This window comes from Bos javanicus, chromosome 3 (assembly GCF_032452875.1).
Source record: "Bos javanicus breed banteng chromosome 3, ARS-OSU_banteng_1.0, whole genome shotgun sequence".
Classification (NCBI taxonomy): domain Eukaryota; kingdom Metazoa; phylum Chordata; class Mammalia; order Artiodactyla; family Bovidae; genus Bos; species Bos javanicus.
This window is the reverse complement of record NC_083870.1, coordinates 104,176,582-104,196,982: the sequence shown is the minus strand read 5'-3', so window position 1 is coordinate 104,196,982 and position 20,401 is coordinate 104,176,582. Positions and strand designations below refer to the sequence as shown.

Below are 20,401 nucleotides of genomic sequence, written 5' to 3'. Positions count from 1 at the left end.
AAGGCTGTTCTGTCAACACTGAAAATCTGTTGTTTACTGTTGCCATCACAAAGAATTATCTCAGCTAGACTGTCTGGATAACTTGCTGCAGCTTCTACATCAGCATTTGCTGCTTCACCTTGCACTCTCATGTTATGGAGACAGCTTCATTCCTTAAACCTCATGAACAAATCTCTGCTAGCTTCAGACTTTTCTTCTGCAGCCTCCTTATAGCTCTCAGCCTTCATATAATTGAAGAGAGTTAGGGCCTTGCTCTGGATTAGGCTTTGGCTTAGGGGAATGTTGTAGCTAATTTGATCTTATATCCATACACTAAAACTTTTTCCATATCAATATTAACACTATTTTTGCTTTCTTATCATTTATTTGTGTGTTCAGTGGAGGAGGACTTTAATTTCCTTCAGGAACCTTTCCTTTGCACTCACAACTTGGTTAAATGTTTGGCACAAGAGCTTTCAGTCTATTTCAGCTTTTGACATGCTTTTTTCACTAAGCTTAATCATTTTTCTTTCAATGTGAAACTTTTTAAAAATTTTATTTATTTCTGGGCTGTGCTGGCTCAGGATTTTCTCTAGCTGCAGCAAGTGGGGACTACTCTCTAGCTGCTGTACATGGGCTTCTCACTGCAGCGGCTTCTCTTGTAGCTGACCACAGGCTCTAGGGCGCACAGGCTTCAGTGCTTGTAGCACGAGGGCTCAGTAGCTGCAGTTTTCAGGCTCCAGAGCACAGGCTCAAAAGTTGTGGTACAAAGGTCTTAGCTGCTCCATGGCATGTGGGATCTTCCTGGACCAGGGATTGAACCCATGTCTCCTGCACTGGCAGGAGGATTCTTTATCACTGAGCCACCAAGGAAGCCCATTTTTAGTTTTTGATTTAAAGTGACAGACATGCAACTCTTCCTTTCACGTGAACACCTGGGAGCCACTGCAGAGTTATCAGTTGGCCTAATTTCAATATTGGTGTCTCAGGGAATAGGGGTGCTCAAGGAGAAGAAGAGAAATGAAAATTGGAGGAAAGTCCAGTAAGTTTAACAGAATACAAACAACATTTATCAATTAAGTTTGTGGTCTTATGTGAATGTGGTTCCTAGTACCCCAAAACAATCACAATAGTAACATCAAAGATCACCAATCACAAATCACCATCACAAATAAAGTAATAAAAATAAGTTTGAAATACTGCAACAATTACCAAAATGTGACACAGAGACATGAAGTGAGCATATGCTGCTGGAAAAATGGTGCCAAATAAACCTGCTTGATACAGGGTTGACACAAACGTCAATTTCTTTAAAATGCAATATCTTTAAAGCACAATAAAATGAGGTATATTTATACAAAATTTAGAAGGTCATGTGAGAGAAATATCAATACCCTCAGATATGCAGATGACAACACTCTTATGACACAAAGTGAAGAAGAACTAAAGAGCCTCTTGACAAAAGTGAAAGAGGAGAGTGAAAAAGTTGGCTTAAAGCTCAACATTTAGAAAACTAAGATCACAGCATCTGGTCCCATCACTTCATGGCAAATAGATGGGGAAACAGTGACAGACATTTTGGGGGGGGGGGCCTCCAGAATCACTGCAGATCGTGACCGCAGCCATGAAATAAAAAGACGCTTACTCCTTGGAAGAAATGTTATGACCAACCTAGAAAGCATATTAAAAAGTCAAGACATTACTTTGCCAACAAACGTCCGTCTAGTGAATGCTATGGTTTTTCCAGTAGTCATGTATGGATATGAGAGTTAAGACTATAAAGAAAGCTGAGTGCTGAAGAATTGATGCTTTTAAACTGTGGTGCTGGAGAAGACTCTTGGGAGTCCCCTGAACTGCAAGGAGATCCAACCAGTCCTTCCTAAAGGAAATCAGTCCTGAAGGACTGATGCTAAAGCTGATACTCCAATATTTTAGCCACCTGATGTGAAGAGCTGACTCATTTGCAAAGACCCTGATGCTGGGAAAGACTGAAGGCAGGAGGAGAAGGGGACGACAGAGAATGAGATGGTTGGATGGCATCACTGACTCAATGGACATGAGTTTGAGTAAACTCCGGGAGTTGGTGATGGGCAAGGAAGCCTGGCGTGCTGCAGTCCATGGGGTCGCAAAGAGTTGAACACGACTGAGCAACTGAACTGAACTGAGTGACTCACATATAATAACTATTACATATACGTTACTAGTTCAGGTTAAATTCAACACTGTCTTGTGTCTTAGATTTATCAAGTTAATTACTGTTCTAAGTCTAAAAGAAAACTTCACGTTCAAATGAACTTATGACTGGCAATAACCCAGATGTTCTTCAAATGGTGATTGAATTGTGGCAAATCCATAAGACTGGCTATATGAAACAAAATGGAACTGCTGATACTCCAAACAACAAAGATCAATCTCGAATGCATTATGCTAAGTAAAAGAAGCTAGACTCAAAAGGCCTCCTACTGAATGAGTCCCACTTATTTGAATTTCTGGAAAAAGCAAAATTATAAGAACAGAAAATAGATCAGTGGTTGGTTGCCAGGGCTTGGGGTGGGGGACAAGGCAGTGCTGACTACCAAGGGGCAATTAAAAAATTAATCTGAGGGCAAAAAATTATTTTTTGAAAAAGTAGATATGGAAAGGAGACCACCACCAACAAAATGTTATATATACTGCTCCTTAGAAGAGAATAGAGAATACTGTTATGTGCAAATAAAACACAGTTCTTAACTAAACTGCTTTGACTAATTGTGTCTTGTCAGCGTTGTATGCCAGTACTTCTTTCTGTTTCTGCAGTGCTATCTCTCTGAATCAGACCCTCACCTCCTATCTATCCCAATCTTTCAAACCCTCTCTGAATGCCCCTCTTAACGCTTACTCTGGGCTTTCTAACCTTGGTTTGTCTAAGGGACTGTCTCACATTCATAATCCACTCTTGTCTTAACATGCACCCTTGGTACCAACGCATTTTCTTCATTCCTGACTTCATGTCAGTACTTACATTAGCTCCCTTAATTACTCATTCTATCTCAGCTGTGTTCTGATGGGTCCCTCAGCTAAACCTGATCAAGTCCTCTTCTCAGTCTTCAACTGGTGTTCTTACCTATCATGAGTTAAAGCTACTACGAAAGTTGCTAATTTCTTCTCTCCTTGAGGTACTTTAAAAGTGGCAAACTCTAAAGCCTCCCTTGGGAACCCTGGGGTTTTTTTTTTCACCCCAATAAACGTAACGTCCTTATTTTTGTCCAAGAAAACTTTTGCCTATCTTTAAATTCCACTTCGTGTTTGGTTTTAGTCAAAGACACAGATAAGAGGTCGACTTCTTCCTCACAAAAATCATGCATCTATTTTAAGGCTAGTATTAAAATTACACTATCTTCCTTCTTCAAGGTACATATCTATAATTCTCGCAACACTGTTTATCACTCAATGCTGTATCTTATGTTTTCTCAAACCTTTCCAGTTTTTCTACAACGCTTTACAAATGAAATGACCCAAACAGAATTCCAATAAATAAGAGACAATTTACAAATAAATACAATACAGTACTAACATGGACCAAAAAAAGAATACACTTTGAACAAAAGCAATCTGTCAACTATGTTATGGTCTCCTATACTACGACAGAGGATAGGAGTAGAAAATAATCACTATCTCAGAGCTTTTAAAAATTAACCCTCTAGTAGTAAGTTTGCTGTTTCTTTACAAATCAGGAGATCCCCAATCTCCACAGCCGTTGAGCATTTTACAACCTCCCCAATCCAGGTAAGAAAAACCAACCAAAAAACAAAGAACTCTTCTTACAATGAATTCATTGCAGTTATCTCTCCCACGCCAGGCAGGTGGCCTTCATGGGGTCTTAATTATCATCTAATTTCTCCAGAGCCCACTCCTGCTATTAATTATACAATTGCTGAAACTACCTTTTATAATCTTTTATCTCCTTTAAAGTCAAAGTATCATTTTCCTGACTTAGAGAAGAATAAACAAGGTTGAGAAAAGATTAAGCTGGAAAGCAAAAAAAGAGAACTCTATTTTTTTAAAACAAAATTTAGCTGATAGAATTTGTCTTTTCATAATATGAGCAAAAATACTTATTTCTAAAATAAAGAGGCATGTGTGAACTGCAGAATGAGAAGACTTTTGGCAAAAATTAGATTAAAAAACAGACAAAAATACAAAGCTAATGGTAAGCGAGGAGATAAAAGACAGGAATAAAAAAAAAAAAAAGGAGACAGACAGATTACAGGATGCAGAAACAGGGCTGTTATCAGGGGAAAGGAAACAAATCTGTCCCAAAAAAGGCAGCAGAGTTATGAGTGCAAAATACAATTTCATTTTGATCTTCTTTTTAAAGAGAGCAATAAAGTAGCTGTTTGCATTTAGTTTCAGGGAACTAAGAAAAATGGATTTCAGACCATTAGGGTATATTGGGAGAGTATCAAATATTAAGGGCTTTTATGACAAAAATTACTAGAAAATAAGGATTGAGTCAGTAATAAGTAGTCATATAAAAGCACCTGTAATTCAACAAGAACTTCTCAAGTTTAAGTTGGTCACTACACCTCTCTGGTGGATACACTGAACAGAGTTATATACCACAGAATTATGGGAAAAAAGCTGTATGAGCTACTTCTAACTCAACCTCTTTGGACCCATCTGGATCATGGCAGAAGCCTGCAAATCCTAAGGGGTTAAAATACACCCATTACCCAAGACCAAAAACTACTCCCACCCCACCTTGGCTCAATGGTTTTCTCCCACTGTGGTGAGGGTGGTTTTGGAAAAGCTCCTCAAATGCCAGGAAACACTGTAATACAAAAAGAAAAAAAAACAATTCATAAGTACCAAAACTTAACTAACATTTTGGCTTCCCTTTCAAGGAAGACTGACTGGTAGAATGGAAAAGGCACCAGTAGTAGGAACCAAGAAACCAATTGTAGTCTCCTTGTTGGGCATTCATTCTAAGACGTTTGCTGTACTCCAGGGATTTGGTGGGGTGGGCACCAAACACTGCTAAGGGTTACTGAACTAAGTGAATATGTGCCAGAAGCTGCTGACGGCCATCTCTGCCACAAATCTGGCTAAAAATGAAGCCATGAGAGAAGCTAGTAGAACTAACAGATATAAAGAGACATCCCCAGTGATACAACTGAAGAATCTGGCTTCCATTTCAGTCCCTCCTGCAGATATATTCTCCCTTAAGTTAGTCTGTAATAGGTTCCTGTGACTTGCAAGTAAGTCTAGCCAATACACCTGGGTTCTAATTCCACACTGAACTTGAGTGAGTCATTCCTCATTTATGGACCTTAGTTCCTCATCTATAAAATGGGCTAAATTTAACGTTTTCCAAACTGTTTTAAGCAACAGAACTTATTTTAAAAAAAAATCTTATTTTGATATTAAAAACCAAAATGATTTTATTCATATAAATCTACTTTATGAGATTTACATTTACTTCTGACCGAAATCAATTAAGAACTGGTATTTAAATCTCACCTTGAGACTGAAAATAAAAATGACTATTAGTATAAATACACTATCAAATGTATGATATTTATCATATCAAATGTATATTTTACTACAATGACTAAAATCAATAAGAACAATGATGTATTTGTGTGTGTTAGTTGCTCAATCGTGTCCTACTCTTTGCAACCCCATGGACTGTAGCTTGCCAGGTTCCTCTGTCCATGGGATTCTCCAGGCAAAAAACTGGAGTGAGTTGCCATTTCCTTCTCCAAATGATGTATTTGATAAAAACAAAACTTTAAAAAGACTACTGCTAAAAGTTAAAAGCTTTTATTAACCTGCTGCTGCTAAGTCGCTTCAGTCGTGTCCGACTCTGTGCGACCCCATAGACGGCAGCCCATCAGGCTCCCCCGTCCCTGGGACTCTCCAGGCAAGAACACTGGAGTGGGTTGCCATTTCCTTCTCCAATGCATGAAAGTGAAAAGTGAAAGGGAAGTCGCTCAGTCGTGTCTGACTCTTATCGACCCCAAAGACTACAGCCTACCAGGCTCCTCCATCCATGGGATTTTCCAGGCAAGAGTACTGGAGTCGGGCGCCATTGCCTTCTACTTTATTAACCTACCAGGATTCAATTTCTGTACTGTTTTGGCTGCATAATAGTAAGACAATCCTGATTCAAAAAGAACAGTTGCAAAGAATAATGTAGTATTACTTAATCACCTGCCATACCCCCATGATATTATTTAATTAAAAGTGGAGAAAAGCTTTTAAGTTCTGCACAAAAGAAAAGCTGACAGCACAAGATTTACTAAACAAATCTCCAACTGGTTAAAATTTAGTACATGATATAGTTAAGCTTCATGGGTGTTGGTTTTTTATTTTTTAATGATTTAAATATTATTTAAAAATTAAATCTGATTGCAATTACTAGCTTCATAGAACTCTAATAACACAGATAATCTTGAAACTCTATTAAGAAGACTTTTAGTCAGATTCATATACCCTCATTACTCATCAGAAATTGTAATAAAGCAAATATAAATTACAATTCCTCTTCTTTTATAATAAGCCTGCTTTAAAGCTAAGAAAAATTTTACCAATTCTTATTCACAACCTTAGAGAGTTATGAACACAAATAGTAAATTGTGTCAAACAAGACTATTACAATAATTTATTCAATCTTATTGAGAATCAACTTGATGGGGCAGATCATAGAAGATGCCATAAAACATTATTTAAGAGTGCCTGCTTTACAGTTGAGATGAATAACTCTCCATGTCCTAACCTCAAGAAGTCAACAGTCTAACAGAGGATACAATACAGTTAACAACACAGGTTTGAACCGAACGGGTCCACTTATACACACATTTTTCAATATTAAATACAATATTACATAATTGCAGTTGGTTGAATCTGGGAGATGTGGAACTGTGGATTCACAGAAACCATGTATACCAAGGGCTAACTACAAATTATACTTGGCAGAGGGTCAATGCCTCTAACCCATGCATTGTTCAGGGGTCAGCTTTATATTCATTCATTCAACAGGAGTGTCTCCTCAGTGCCACCAGTCACTGTGCAAGCAACTGGGGCTAAAAAACTGAACTATATACAAACTATCCCCATCCTCTTCACATTTAGACTTTAACCTAAAGGCAGTAAATAAACCAATGAACATTTTTAAACATAGACCATATGGCCATTTTTGAAAGATGGCTGGCTACTATATACTGGAGATAGTAAGCCCTAGGATAGAGAACGGAGAAGGCAATGGCACCCTACTCCAGTAGTCTTGCCTGGAAAATCCCATGGACGGAGGAGCCTGGTAGGCTGAAGTCCATGGGGTAGCTGAGAGTCGGACACGACTGAGCGACTTCACTTTCACTTTCATGTATTGGAGAAGGAAATGGCAACCCACTCCAGTGTTCTTGCCTGGAGAATCCCAGGGACGGGGGAGCCTGGTGGGCTGCTGTCTATGGGGTCACACAGAGTCGGACACGACTGAAGTGACTTAGCATAGCATAGCATAGGATAGAGAAATCAGTTAGAAGCTACTATAGTGATGACAAAGTAACAGGAACTCAAAAGATGGAACAACAAACTCAATTGAAGTACGTGAAAACAAAAAAACTTCACAGGGTAATGTTGCAGCTCAATCTTAAAAGACAAGGAGTATGAAGACAAGTAGAGGGAGTTTGTGCAATAGGAGAAAACTATATGAAAGATATGTATGGAAAACTTCAAGTAGTTCCTCACAATGGATATTGAGTAAGGTGAAATCATAGCTAGAAAGGAAGATAAGGAAAAGATAGTAAAGGATGTAAGAAACACCTCCAGGACACTGAAGAGTGCTTTTAAACAGGGTGATATCATGATCAGGCTTACATTTTAGAAAAATTCTTTCAGTGACAGTAGCCTGAAGAAGGTGACAAAGAGTCTAACCAACAGAAAAAGAATGTGTGGTTTCCAAAAGATAGACTATCTCAAAAGTCCTAATCTATCAATTTATCATGACAACGAAAAATGGTGCAAGCAAGTACTCTGAGCTTCAGAAACCAAACAACTAGTACCAAGTTCAGGCCACAATTCAGTTGATACAGTTTGAAACTCAAAAAAAGGAAGTTTCTGCAGATAAAATATTAAAAATGCAACAATGGCAGAAGATAAATGGAATGAAGAGGAAAAAACGAGAACCAAGAAAACAAGGATAAAACAGAGAAAAATTTTACTTCAGGGTAAGAATTACTTCCACTAGTCAATTACATATAGATTCACTCCTTTCCCCCTTGACCCAGATTCACTTCTTATATGCAACAATAAATTGTGGTTCTAAAATTCAAAAGTCATGTTTAATTTAATACATAACACTTAAAAAAATAACCAAACAAAAACTAGATTAGAAACAGCAACCTGGAACAGAAGACCAACTCTTCAGTAGCTAGCTAGCTTCTTACTGCTTGAAAAGAAATCTCTTCCTGTCTGCTGTTTCCTTGAAGCATACAAACTAAAATAGGGTAAGGCGAGGTGAAGTAGAATAGGGAGTATAGGGTAACGGAGGACTTGCTATTTCACAAAGGTTTCTTATCAATGAACTAGACAAGGTCCTGAAGCTTTAATCCCAATTCTTTTTCTTTATATAATAGGTATAACTCAGATTCAAACATGCCAACAGATACAATGAGGAATCCAATTATTTTAAGGAAATGAATCCTACCTTTCCAGGGTCATCCTTGGATCGAGGCACTTTAAGGAAACATTTGTTCAGTGACAGATTATGTCGGATAGAATTCTGAAATTAAAAAAGAAAAGCTATAGGGTCATTGGAATCCAAAAACCAAAACCCCCTTTAAAAACAGAATCAGCAACCTAAATATCTCTATATGCTGACATATCATTACAAATGGAATAAGCTTTTTAAATGAGCTTCAAATTTAAATCTGATTTTCAAATTATGAATGCTGCAAAGGGAAACAGTTATTGGAAAAGATAGTTCCAGTGAATCTTACAAAACTCCAAACAGGGAGTAAATGTCCCTTTTTAAATGTTTAGTAAGATCTTTTAATGATGCAAGAAGATGTCTATGATCAATGTTAAACACCAAATAAAAAATTATATGCATATTGTGATTTTAATTGTGGTATATATTTATTAGCTAATTTATTTATTCTTAGAAACAAGGCAGAATGCAAAATGCTAGGAGTTATTCTACACGGAATTATAAGTGAAGATTATTTTCTTCCTTTCACTTTTCTATCATGTTCAAATGATCCACAAGGCACATATATTACCACTTTTTAATGAGTTTAAAAAGTTTATGTGCTCCATTACAAGAGCAGCACATAAAAACCAACTAGGTTCTCACTACGATATGTAAGAAAGAAAACCACATGGGAAGACATGGGCTACAGAAGTCAGCAAGAACATGCAGGTTCCTCAATGACAGCAGGAAAGGAAAACCAACTTGGACAGAAGGAAAACACAGAGACCTGAAGAAGCTGTGAAACAGGTAATCTTTCATGAATAAACAGGACTATGCCTCAATTATTAAAGAAAATACCTACAGGCCATTTCTTCTTAATGAAATGCTCCAAAATTTCCAGGAGACAGTGAAGAACAGGGAAGCCTGGCATACTGCAGTCCTTGAGTTTGCAAAGAGTCGGACATGACTGACAGACTGAACAGTAACAGCAACAACAATGGGACAAGTGTCAGAAACTGCCCTGGGGCCAGGACTCTACTCCAATATACCACACTGAGCTGGAGGTTGACTATAGCTTGGAAAGGGGCACAAAACTCCCACTCAAATTTAACTGGATAAACAAGGATAACTGATCTGGCTGAGGGGGCAAAAAAACACTGAAAAAGGACACCCCTCCCCCACAGGTCCAAGGGCCTGAGTAAGACTAAGTCTGGATCAAGACCGAAAAAAAAGAACACAAAACCACTAGACCCTAGCACAAGCCTGGCAGGAATGAGAAGTAATAATCTACTGACAGAGGAGGGGCAGAAGCATGGAGCCCCCCATCTGCAGCAAGGTGGGCAGAGACAACTAAAACCTAAAGAGAAAGCAGGAACACTGAGAAAACTCTACAATACCCAAGCCTGTCTCCAAGCACAAGGTAACAGGAGTCTACTGTGGAAGAACGTAAAGTCTGTGGCATACTAAAGGTAAACGTACCAACAACGAAACTCAAATCCAGCTCAACTTCTGGTAAGAGTAATTCAACCCAGACACAAATGGCCTGTGAAAAAAGATGACTGTCCATTTACAGTTATAAATACTATTTACCTCTATCTCAACCATTCTTCTACACATGTAGCTAAAACTGTCAAAAGTTGCAAGAGACATGGAAAAGAAGGGGGAAAAAAAACCCACTATCAAAAGATAAAGTAATCAGAAAAACCCCACTGAGAAATGACACAGATGTCAGAAATATCAGACAAGCACTTTTAGAAAACTATATGTTCAAGCAACAAGCAGAAAAAGTGCACAACTGCATCAAAAGATGGGGAATTTCAACAGAGATGCGTAAACTATAAGAAAGGGTCAAATGTAACATGATTATGTTTCAAAAAACCATGGTCAAAGATAAAAAATTCCCTAGATGATTCATCAGTAGATGGGACAGAACCAGGGAAAGGCTCAGATATCTTGAGGCTAGATCAGTAGAAATTATCCAGACTAACACATATGCATGCGGGCATGTACACATGCACAAATCCAAAAAAAGTCATCCAAGAGTTGTTTAACAATACATGTAATTAGGGTCTCAGAAGAAGAAATGAAATGGAATGGGGCAGAGAAAAATTTGAAGAAGTAACAGTCAAGAGTCCTCCAAAAATAATGCAGGACACATCACAGATGCAAGAATCTCAGAGAACATCAAGCAGAAGGAATTAAAAATCCACACACCTATATTCATTATAGCCCAAATGCTGAAATTCAAAATGAAGTGAACATTTTGAAGGAAGCAAGAGAAAAAAAAAAAAAAGATTATGTACCAAGAAATAAACATCAGAACTATAGCAGATGTCTCAAAAAACTGTGCAAGTTAGAAGACAAAAAAGCGACATCTTTAAAATAATAAAACAAAAAGTCAATTCTATATGCAGTGAAAATATCTCTCAAAAATGAAGGCAAAATAAAGACTCTGCAAGACACAAAAGCTGAAAAAATTCACTTTTTGTACCACCAGTTGGCTGGCAATGTTAGATGGAAGTTCTTCAGGCAGAAGTATGATACCAAATGGAAACCTGAAACTACAAGAAGAAATGAAGAGTTCCAGAAACCGTGAAAATGAAGGCAAATTTTCAAAAATCACTTTTTCTTATTTGTAATGCCTTTAAAAGATGACTGTCTAAAGCAAATATAACAGCTTATTATGAGGTTTATAACATGTAAAAGGAAAACATGGTAACAACATAAAGGCTGGCTCAGGGGAATCAGAAGTACAGCAGATCCTTGAACAATATGGGTTTGAATTATACCGGTCCACTAAACATACTTTTTTCCAATAAATACATACTATAGTGGGCTTTCCTGATGGCTCAGAAGTAAAGAATCCGCCTGCAATGCAGGAGACATGGGTTTGATCCCTGGGTCAGAAAGATCCCCTGAAGAAGAAAATGGCAACCCACTTGAGTATTCTTGCCTGAGAAATACATGGACAGAGGAGCCTGGCGAGCCACAATTATGGAGTTGCAAGAGTTAGACATGTCTTGGTGACTAAACCACCACCACAATACGCTACAGTACTGTACAATCCAAGGTTGGTTGAATGTGCAGACGTGGAACCACAGATATGGAGAACCAACTGTAAAATTATACATTCGATTGTGGAGGAGTCAGCCTGCACTGCCTGGGCTATTCAAGGATCAACTGTATAAGGTTTATAAAGTTCTCACTCCATATAGAAAATAGTATAATGAAGGTAGAGTGTGATAAGTTAAATATATGGGTGGTAAGTTCTAGAATAATTACTTCCCAAAACAAAATTTAGGAAGAGATATAACTAATAAAATAATAGTGAAGATAAAATGAAATCACAAAAAGTACTCAGTCCAAATCCAAAAGAAGACAAAGGAAAGAAAGAACTAATCTGAAAAACTACCCATCTAAAAACTTCAAGATGGAAAAAAAAAATCAAGATGAAATCAAAATGGTCATGTTTTCTAAATGGCTTTGTAAGAACACATCTCTACTTGGGTCTTCCACCTCTATAAAAAGCTTAAAAGCTGGAAATCTTCCAGATTCTACCACTGTTCTTTTTTCATTTCTACATTTGCTGTGTAGGCAATCTCATCCACAGCCATGGCTTCAATAACATCTGTTACAGACCTTTCTCCTAAATTAACATAAATTTTCAACAATCTACTAGACATCGCCAGAAACTCCAACCCAACATGTTTAAAACTAAACTCAATCTTTATTTCCAATGTGGTCTTCCTTTAGTTTCCTCTTCTCTGCTTATTCATATAACTGCTCCAATCAGACACCTGTCAAGGCTCCTTAACTCCTCCCTCCTCACCATCTAAAACAAATCCATCACCAAATTTTTTAAGTCTGCCTTCAATTTACCTTCTTTATTCCATCTCTTCTGTTACCATCTCAGTCTAGGACACCAGTCGCACCAAAAACTAGTACAATAGCTTCATTCCTCTCTTTCACTTCAGTTCAGTTCAGTCACTCAGTCATGTCCGACTCTTAGCGACCCCATGAATCACAGCACGCCAGGCCTCCCTGTCAATCACCAACTCCCGGAGTTCACTCAGACTCACATCCATTGAGTCAGTGATGCCACCCAGCCATCTCATCCTCTGTCGTCCCCTTCTCCTCCTGCCCCCAAACCCTCCCAGCATCAGAGTCTTTTCTAATGAGTCAACTCTTCACATGAGGTGGCCAAAGTACTGGAGTTTCAGCTTTAGCATCATTCCCTCCAAAGAAATCCCAGGGCTGATCTCCTTCAGAATGGACTGGTTGGATCTCCTTGCAGTCCTCTCTTTACCCCTCTCCAGTATTCTCCACCCAGCAGGCAGTTACCTCCTCACAAGGCAAATCTGACTTTACCGCTTCAATTAAAATCTTTCAGTAAATTCTCATTGCACTTAGGATAAAATCTAAAATCCTAAAGCCTCCACAAGCGTCTTCATGACCTCACCCTAACCTGCTATCTGTAAGTCTATACTGTCTGTACTCTACCCTCATCCTCTCCAATGTTCTCTCTCACCTGTAGGCTTTCCGTCTCCTGCAAAAGTCTCCTCCAGCCTTCCTTCACTCCCTTCACCTGAGTCTACTCAATCTCCAATTCATTCTTAGTTTAAATGTTAGTTCCTTAAGGAAATCTTTTCTGACTTTCATAGATGATTAGGTCAGGCAAAATGTACATTTCACATTACGCAATGATTGTTTAATGCTCTTCCTCCTAAGTAAGGATCTTTTCTACCAATTCAGAAAATGGAATATAATGCTTTTCATATGGTAATCATGAATCTTCTGGAAAAATACCAAGAGCATATTCAGAAAATAAAAACACCCAGAGAGCTATGAGAGCCATGACATGTATTTACAGTACACAACAGAGAAAAGAGATTACTTCAGACCTCACAACTTGGAGACACACTACATCTAACAACCCTAAGGAAAAAAGCTCAAAGAGTAGAGGCAGACATAATCAGGATGGCCAAGTTAAAGGTGGAGAAAAATGGCCCAGGTTAAATAACTGATGGATTTTTTTTCCAGTAGTCATGTATGGATGTGAGAGTTAGACCACAGAAACCTGAGCACTTAAGAACTGATGCTTTTGAACTGGAGTGCTGGAGAAGACTCTTGAGAGTTCTTTGGACAGCAAGCAGATCAAACCAGTCAACCCTAAAGAAAATCAAACCAGAATATTCACTGGAAGGACTGATGCTGAAACTGAAGCTCCAATACTTTGGCCACCTGATGTGAAGAGCCGACTCATGAAAGACTGAAGGGAGAAGGAGAAGGGGATGACAGAAGATGAGATGGTTGGATGGCATCATCCTCCAGGAGTTGGTAACGGACAGGGAAGCCTGGCATGCTGCAGTCCATGAAGCTGCAAAGAGTCGGACACAACTGAGCGACTGAACTGAACTAAAATAACTGTTAAAGGCAAACTGCTTGGCCTTGGAAACCACAGCTTCAAAGGCAGCTTCTCAAAAGTACAGCCTACTTACCCTAGAATCAGTTGAGATGAATATTAATGCAGATTACTAGGCTCTAAGATGACTAATTTAAAATCTCTGGACTTGTGACCCAGAAATCTGAATTTTAAAAGCACTCTTACTGATTTTTATTTTCAACTTGAGTTTAATCTGGCATCTCTAATTCCATCAATCACCATGTTCCCACATATATTTCTCTTCTCCCACGGTGAGAGCTGGGACTCCCAAAATACGAATATCTGTAGTCATTTGTTCTATCCTACGACGCACACTGATTACTGAGGAAGGCTTTCTTATCTCTCCTTGCTATTCTTTGGAATTCTGCATTCAGATGCTTATATCTTTCCTTTTCTCCTTTGCCTTTACCTTCTCTTCTTTTCTCAACTATTTGTAAGACGTCCTCAGACAACCATTTTGCCTTTTGCACTTCTTTTTCATGGGGATGGTCTTGATCACTGCCTCCTGTACAATGTCTTTAACCTCTATCCATAGTTCTTCAGACACTCTGTCCATCAGATCTAATCCCCTGAATCTGTTTGTCACTTTCACTGTATAATCGTAAGAGATTTAATTTAGGTTCTAAGTGAATGGGCTAGTGGTTTTCTCTACTTTCTTCATTTAAGTCTGAATTTTCCAATAAGGAGTTCATGATCTGAGCCACAGTCAGCTCCCAATCTTGTTTCTGTTGACTGTATATAGCTTCTCCATCTTCAGCTGCAAAGATTATAATCAATCTGATTTCGGTATTGACCATCTGGTGATGTTCATGTGTAGAGTCTTCTCTTGTGTTGTTGCAAGAGGGTGTCTGTTATGACCAGTGCGTTCTCTTGGCAAAACTCTATTAGCCTTTGCCCTGCTTCACTTTGTGCTCCGAGGGCAAACTTGCCTGTTACTCCAGGTGTTTCTTGACTTCCTACTTTTGCATTCCAGTCCCCTATAATGAAAAGGACATCTTTTGGGGGTGTTAGTTCTAGAAGGTCCTCTAGGTCTTCAGAACCGTTCAACTTCAGGTTCTTCAGCATTAGTGGTTGGGCATAGACTTGGATTACCATGATACTGAATGGTTTGCCTTGGAAACGAACAGAGATCATTCTGTCATTTTTGAGATTGCACCCAAGTACTGCATTTCAGACTCTTTTGTTGACTATGAGGGCTACTCCATTTCTTCTAAGGGATTCTTGCCCACAATAGTAGATACAATGGTCACCTGAATTAAATTTGCCCATTCCTGTCCATTTTAGTTCGCTGATTCCTAAAACGTCGATGTTCACATCTTGCCATCTCCTGTTTGATCACTTCCAATTGACTGGTTCCAAGTTGGAAAAGGAGTATGTATACTGTCATCCTGTCACAAACGAGAAAGGTGTCTATTGTCACCCTACTTATCTGACTTATATGCAGGGTACTGTATGAGAAATGCCAGGCTGGATGAAGCACAAGCTGGAATCAAGATTGCCGGGAGAAATATCAATAACCTCAGTTAGGCAGATGACACCCCCTTAAGGCAGAAAGCAAAGAGGAATTAAAGAGTCTCTTGATAAAAGTGAAAGAGGAGAGTGAAAAAGCTGGCTTAAAAGTCAACATGCAAAAAACTAAGATCATGGAATCCGGTTCCATCATTTTATGGCAAATAGATGGGGAAACAATAGAAACAGTGACAGACTTTATTTTCTTGGGCTCCCAAATCACTGCAGATGGTGACTGCAGCTATGAAATTAAAAGACGCTTACTCCTTGGAAGAAAAGCTATGACCAACCTAGACAGCATATTAAAAAGCAGAGACATTACTTTGCTGACAAATGGGTCCATCTAGTCAGAGTTATGGTTTTTCCAGTAGTCATGTATGGATATGAAAGTTGGACTATAAAGAAAGCTGGGCACTGAAGAATTGATGCTTTTGAACTGTGGATTAAAAGGAGAATTGGAGGAGACTCTTGAGAGTCCCTTGAACTGCAAGGAGATCAAACCACTCAATCCTAAAGGACACTGACCCTGAATATTCATTGGAAGGACTGATACTGAAGCAGAAGTTCCAGTATTTTGGCCATCTGATGCAAAGAGCTGACTCATCAGAAAAGACCCTGATGCTGGAAAACACTGAGGGCAGGAGGAGAAGGAAGTGAGAAAGGATGAGATGGTTGGACAGCATCATCAACTCAACAGATGAGTCTGAGCAAACTTCAGGAGATAGGGAAGGACAGGGAAGCCTGGCGTGCTGCAGTCCATGGGATTGCAGAGTTGAACACAAGTGAGCAACTAAACAACAACAACAAAAACCAGAACACAATAATCAAGGTCAAGGATCAAGAAGAGATGACCACAAAAGTCTAGGAACAATGGATTTTAAGAAAATAAGCAAACATCTCAGTCTAGAGAGAATCCAGAAGACCGACTGAACAACAACTGTGTATATGTGCTGTGTGCTTAGTCACTCAGTCGTGTCTGACTCTTTGCAATCCCATGGACTGTAGCCTGCCAGGCTCCTCTGTCCATGGGGATCTTTAGGCAAAAATACTAGAGTGCATTGCCAAGCTCTCCTCCAGGGGATCTTCCCAACCCAGAGATCGAACCCAGGTCTCCCAAACTGCAAGCAGATTCTTTATGGTCTGAGCCATCAGGGAAACCCAAGAATACTGGAGTGGGTAACCTATCTTTTCACCAGGGTATCTTCCCGACCCAGATATAGAACCACAGTCTGCTGCATTGCAGGCAGATTATTTACTAGCTGAGTTACAACTATTACTACTTTTATTCAGTTTTAAGATTTTTTTTAAACCTTTTTTTATTTCCTTACATATAGTTTTTGAATGTGTGAAACACTTAAGATGTTTTAAAACTCAAAACTATATAAAAAGGTACACTCACAATCTCATTCCGTTCTCTCTTCTACCTCAGTTCTATACATACCTATAGATAACTATATTTACTGTATTTCTAGTTTATTACTCCTAAATTTCTTTTTACAATAAGCAAATACATAATATACTCTTATTTCTTTTTCCTTCACTCAGAAAAGTAGAATATACCCCACATACCAATACCACTCTTTCATATTTTTCTTTTACTACCTTAAATTCCAATAACAGGTTAGCTTTCTTCAGTAAGGTGGATAGCACGAAAATCTAAATTCCTTTTCTTCTAGTTCAGATTATAAAATCATTCAATTATAGAAACTTATATAGTTTTTTGAACTGTCATGGATTATTCAAAGGATTGTTTTTAATATGTAATCTCCCTTCAATGCCTTGGCACAAAATGAAAGGGAGTTCACCTAAATTTGGGGCTTCCCTTGTGGCTCAGCTGGTAAAGAATCCGCCTGCAATGCGGGAGACCTGGGTTTGATCCCTGGGTTGGGAAGATCCCCTGGAGAAGGGAAAGGCTACCCACTCCAGTACTCTGGCCTGGACAATTCCAGGGACTGTACAGCCCATGGGGTCGCAGAGTCGGACACAACTAAGTGACTTTCACTTCACCTAAATATTAAAATTCTATTTGAATCTTTTAAGCAAGCACAGCAACATTTTCTCCTTTGGGTAACTTTAACTGTCTCTATGTTTCTGGAAAGATGGATGACAACTGCTTTAGGATCTTTATTCAACTCTCATTTCATGCAACACAAGCTAATTTCACAAATTCTACATGACCTTCCCTAACCCATCTCCTCCATACCTGAAGAAGAAATAGTGAACAGAAAATTGCACAAGCAATGTTAAACAAATCTAAAGACCACGAATGGGAACTTTTAAACATGAAAAGAGAGATAAGACCTTGGCAAAGGAGAAGATAAATCACTTTCCATGTATCTCCATTTCAAATGTTCAAAATATTACATTTCTATGTTTACAAAAATAAAACTTAAAAGTAATTATGGCAAGTTCTAGGCTCCTAAAATTGGGTCGAAGAAAACTTTTTCAAAAAGAATAATTATGAAATAGCAATCCCTGGAAATACTAAAGGGCTTCCTAATATAACAAACTGAACCAGATAATCTCCTCGGCATATCCTTTAGTTCTAAAAAGCAGCATCGTTTCTCCACCTATTCCCATTTTTCTCCTTCATTACATTCAAACCATGTATCTTCCAGGTAAAATATCACTATTTCTAAACCAGTTTCAGACCATAACTTGGTCTGGCCAGCAGCCAGAAATACAACAGACCGAATCTGGCACTCACAGGTGGACTCAGATGAAATAAGATTTCTGAACAAAAAACTTTAAGTTCTATAATAGTGCTGTGTGCTAAGTCTCTTAGTCATGTCCAGCTCTTTGTGACCCCACGGACTGCAGCCCGCAAGGCTCCTCTGTCCATGGGATTCATTCTCTTCCAAGCAAGAATACTGGAGTGGGTTGCCATTTCCTCTTCCAGGGGATCTTCCCAACCCAGGGATCGAACCCACGTCTCTTGTATCTCTTGCACTGGCAGGCGGGTTCTTTGCCACAGGTTCCACCTGGTAATAGAGTTATTAATAAAACATATAGAAACACAAAAGATGACTTCTACATGGAGAAAAGAGGTTACATATGAGCTTAAAGAATAAACAGAATAAAGCTAACAGAAAAAAGGGCGAGAAAGTCTAAGGACAAGTAAGAGAAAAAAGCAAGAAATCAAAATATCTTTATCTAGGAAAACTAATAGGTGGGACTAGATAGAAGAAGAAAGAGTATATGAGAGGGAACTAACAAAAGATAAAGCTAGGAAAGAAAGCTGGAACCAGGATGCTGGCTTTCATTCAAACTGCATTTATTAAGGCTTACTAAATGGAAGTATGGAAGAAGGCAATGGCACCCCACTCCAGTACTCCTGCCTGGAAAATCTCATGGACGGAGGAGCCTGGAAGGCTGCAGTCCATGGGGTCGCTCTGGGTTGGACACGACTGAGCGACTTTACTTTCACTTTTCACTTTCATGCATTGGAGAAGGAAATGGCAACCCACTCCAGTGTTCTTGCCTGGAGAATCCCAGGGACGGAGGAGCCTGGTGGGCTGCTGTCTATGGGGTCACACAGAGTCGGACATGACTGAAGTGACTTAGTAGCAGCAGCAGCAGCAAACAGAAGTACTATGCTGGGGCATGGAATAGAGGAAGAGATTAAAAAAAAAATCCCTTCCCATAAGGCACTTGGTTATCTGGCACAGTACAGAGCACATCATTGGTACACAGTAATTTAGTAAATGCCTTTAATAAATACATTTAAACAAAAAAGACAAAGATGTTAAGACAGGAAAGATTAAGAGAAGCAAGTGTAACTACCAGCTGATGGCACCTCTGTAAACCCCCTTCTTCCACATGCACATAAACAAATACACACACCTCCACAAAGCACACAACTGGATAACTCCTACATAAGAATATGAATGCAACATGTGTAGATACAAAAGAAAGTTGAATTATCCATTGTATAACTTAAGTTAGGCAGGTAACTACCCTGAAGGTTCCTGAAAAAGCTTAGGTGAGGAAGTAGGACTTCTTAAAAAGGTAGCTGATTCTAGAGCTGGGACAGGAAAGGTATAAGATGAGCCTGGAACATCTTGTGGAGTCACAAAGTTAAGAAGTAAACAAAAGAATTGAACCATATATCAACAGTTACAGGAGCCAACTTGTTAAGAGCTCCCAATGGCAAAAGCAGCACCAATTTGAAGAACAAATAACAGCAATACAAAAAATAAATATCCATGGGTGCCAACTGTTACAAATAATGATTGAATGAATGAATAAATAAACAAAAGGGGAAGTAGGGATAAGTTTTTTTTTTTACAGAAGAATCCCAATTAATATGGGAGGAATAAAAGAAAAGAGAAAATCACAGCTAAAAAACAAAAACTGCTGTAATGATCTACCAATGAAAGCTGAAATGAATAAAGTTTTAAGGAAAAAACAGGGTACTTGCATGCCAAAGTATCTCCCCCAAAACACAATTTACAAAGTCATAAATAGTAACTTCGTAGTGGAGAAACCTGACAGACACCATCTTAACCAAAGAACCAAGGTCAACATTATCAGTAATAAGATATACTGACGTCAAGATACCCCGATATGACTGATATACAGAAAAGGACACATCACTTCTGTATTATCCCTCCCCAAAATGCACTACCCTCAATCTAATCAAGAAAATATAAGACATATCCAAACCAAGGAACATTCTACAAAATACCAGACAAGTACTTTTCAAAAGTGTCAAGTATTCTTCAAAAGTGTCAAGATCATTATAGGCAAAAAAAGATGAGGAACAGTTACAGACTGAAGAAGCCTAAGGAGACATGACA

At 38.7% G+C, this 20,401-nt stretch overlaps 1 protein-coding gene across 6 annotated transcripts in view; it reads right to left on the bottom strand.

Annotated features, from left to right (window-relative positions):
* Positions 1-20,401, bottom strand: part of FOXJ3 (forkhead box J3) — a 126,514-nt gene that overhangs the window by 58,218 nt on the left and 47,895 nt on the right. For all 6 annotated transcript variants that reach the window (XM_061412306.1, XM_061412304.1, XM_061412310.1 and 3 more), the window contains one exon: positions 8,666-8,740. In XM_061412306.1, the coding sequence (XP_061268290.1) occupies positions 8,666-8,740 (75 nt within the window). The remainder of the gene's footprint in view (positions 1-8,665; positions 8,741-20,401) is intronic.